Below are 2,772 nucleotides of genomic sequence, written 5' to 3' on the forward strand. Positions count from 1 at the left end.
GAGATTGACAAAGCCACTACAAGCGCCTCCATAGTTGACAGGAACGTCTTCAAACATCGGCGAAATACTGAAATAAATCCAGAGAGCCGTCAAATTTTAAGATTAAAGAATTCACAAATTCTTGTTTTATTTGATAAGCCAAAAATTTATTATCAAATCAAGTCTACGCATTGGGTACACAATCCCTACTATTAAAGGAGAGTTGATAGTTGTACGTTCGTTGGTGAAGCCTTCCCTCAACACGTCCTACATTAACTCAATCAAATCAAATCAAATCTTTTGCATCGCCTCGTGGTGGATATAAAGTAATTACATTAACTCAATTAAATAAAATCAAAGCATGGTATATGTCAAACACGGGAAATCAAGTAAAATCTAATCTTTTGCATTAACTCAATCATCAAATCACTTTTTGTATTAGAATATGGTGAGTGTAAGTTATATAAAGGACACTATTGATGTTGAACCACTAGAATATGCGTGCTCCATTGCAACGCACACAAAATTAGTTTGTTACATTAATAATGGAATGACTGGTAAAAATAGCAATTGCCTACAAAAACTAACTAAATTTTTAACGCATCTATGTATCAATAATGGACACGCTGTCAAGGACTAACATAATAGTAGAATATTAGTGCCCTAGTTGTAATGGAGAACAATTATTGAGTTAGAAGAAATATCTGAATAAGCCTTCCCTCAACGAAATATGTCAAAAGCCCATCCTCAAAAATATTGGCCTAATCATGTTCACCATCTGAAAGATTAAAATTTCGTTTATTTACTCTTCGAAAACAGCAACGACAATTGAATCAAGAACTTCAAAAATACAACTAGGCAAGTACTCCAGGCACACATTTGCACCCTCGAGTAGCTGACGTCGATCCGACACCACGCACACATTTGCACTTGGCAGGTACGTCAAGCGGAGCTAGTCGAGGGTGTAGCAGCAGTTCTTGAAAGTGTTCATGTCGCGGCTAAAGAGTGGCACGTAGGCGTCCACGCTGCCGTCGCCCAAGAAGGACGGTAGCAGGATGAGCAGGCCCTCCACCGGCAGGTAGCTGGGCATGAAGAAGAAGGGCCGGCCGCCGCCGAAGTCCATGTCGTAGAACGGGATCCGCAGCCAGCTGTCCACCTCGATGTTGGGGCTCAGCACCATGTCCGCCGCGTCGGCCGTCGCCACCAGCCGTTCCTTCTCCACCGTGCCGGAGTTGGCGAAGTCGATGAAGGACTTGAAGTAGCCGTCGTTGATACGGGACACCTCCCGGCTGATGAGCTCCACCGCGTGCTTCAACGGCCTGGCCACGAGTTCACCTGCCGTCGTGGTGGGCCGCGCCCAGAGGATGACGTTGCCGGTGTATCCGTCCGGCACCTGCGGGCTCATCCGCGCTCTCCCGTCCACCGCGATGGCGACGCTGGTGCTCTCCCCGCCGTCGAGCCCGCGCGCCATTGTCATGCTCCGCCACAGGTGCGCCACCACGCACTGCAGGGTGCTGCACGGCCTGGGCGCGCCAGCCGACGCCTGCGCCTTGAGCCTGGAGATGAACTCCCGGCTGAAGTGCACCTTGTTCACCACCACCTCGTCGTCGTCGCCATCAGCACCACATACAACGTCGTGCACCTTCTCGCAGGGCTTGAACTCGACGCCACGGTGCTCGTACTCGACGTGCAGCGGTTCGCGGGGATGGAAGAAGGAAGCGCGGTCGTGCACCGGGACGGGGTCGATGGCGGCACCGCGGGTGGCCTGGCTCCAGGCGACGAAGAAGTTGCCGGTGGATCGGCCGTCGGACACGATGTGCTGCGTGGTGAACCCCACGACGAGCGACCCGCACGGGAAGCGCGTGACCTGGATCAGCATCAGCTCCTCGGGCCCGTCGTCGCCGTTGGGGTGCAGGCTCAGCACCTCCGGCGTGGGCTTGAGCGGCATGACGCTGTCGAGCGCTACGTCGGCCGTCGCCTCCACGAACCGCGCGCCGGCGTCGTTGAGCATGATGGTGCGATCGCCGTTGGCGTCCACGCCGAGCCGCCCGGCCCACTCGCGGTAGTCCACCAGCACCTTGGCCAGCCCAGCCTCGAGGAAGGCGTTGGGCGGCGCCGGCGCGTGGAACGCGTAGATCACCGAGATGTACGTGTCGAAGTTTGCCTTGTCGAGCACGGTGAGCGGGACGACGTCGGCGGTGCAGCCCGGAGCGACGCCGCAGGCGCCATACTCAGGCTTGACGGCCTTGGACGAGTGCACGGTGATCTTCATGTCGACAGTGAACGTGCGCAAAAAATGAGCTTAATTTGCTAAGTTACACGTACAAACAAGGAGTCTAGGACGTGTATGGGTGTTGCTGGGCAAAGGTAGCTCAGCTGGTGTTCTTCCCGGTACAAGCAAGGTAGTAGTGTCTGTTTATTGGATGGTGAGGCTGGATGAGCAGATGTCGAGTGTTATATAGAGACTTAGAGAGCCGGAGGGCGATGCATACGTCCATGCATTTCCTGAGACATTTCAATGGAGCAACTGGGGTTGGAATTGGATTGGTCAAAAGACATTTCTTTAGGTAGGTGGGGGCTGGACATTTTGCCATTGCTATTGGCGAATTGAGTTGACCATGCATGACATTTTCTCGCCGTCGAGAAGACAGGAAGCAGCAGTAGTGGCAGCATCGTTGATAGTACTGGTGAGTAGAGGATGAAACCGGGACGCCGCGTTCAGATCTTTAGACAGCGACCGCTGTGAAAGTTAATAGATATACTAATGTTGTCCTAGACTGGTGTTTCACCACG

The 2,772-nt window shown here is 52.7% G+C and overlaps 1 protein-coding gene across 1 annotated transcript; it reads right to left on the minus strand.

The window, feature by feature from the left end:
- Window positions 1–754: 754 nt before the first annotated feature.
- LOC119365911 (agmatine coumaroyltransferase-1) lies at window positions 755–2,388 on the minus strand. Its single transcript, XM_037631561.1, has one exon. The coding sequence runs from the start codon at window positions 2,249–2,251 to the stop codon at window positions 932–934; it is 1,320 nt and encodes a 439-aa protein (XP_037487458.1). The 5' UTR covers window positions 2,252–2,388; the 3' UTR covers window positions 755–931.
- Window positions 2,389–2,772: the final 384 nt, after the last annotated feature.

The sequence above is a fragment of the Triticum dicoccoides genome, chromosome 2B (genome assembly GCF_002162155.2).
Source record: "Triticum dicoccoides isolate Atlit2015 ecotype Zavitan chromosome 2B, WEW_v2.0, whole genome shotgun sequence".
NCBI classification, from domain to species: domain Eukaryota; kingdom Viridiplantae; phylum Streptophyta; class Magnoliopsida; order Poales; family Poaceae; genus Triticum; species Triticum dicoccoides.

What these genes read in the sequence shown, in the direction of transcription:
- LOC119365911 (XM_037631561.1), bottom strand. Translation starts at nt 2,251, where the DNA reads ATGAAGATCACCGTGCACTCGTCCAAGGCCGTCAAGCCTGAGTATGGC.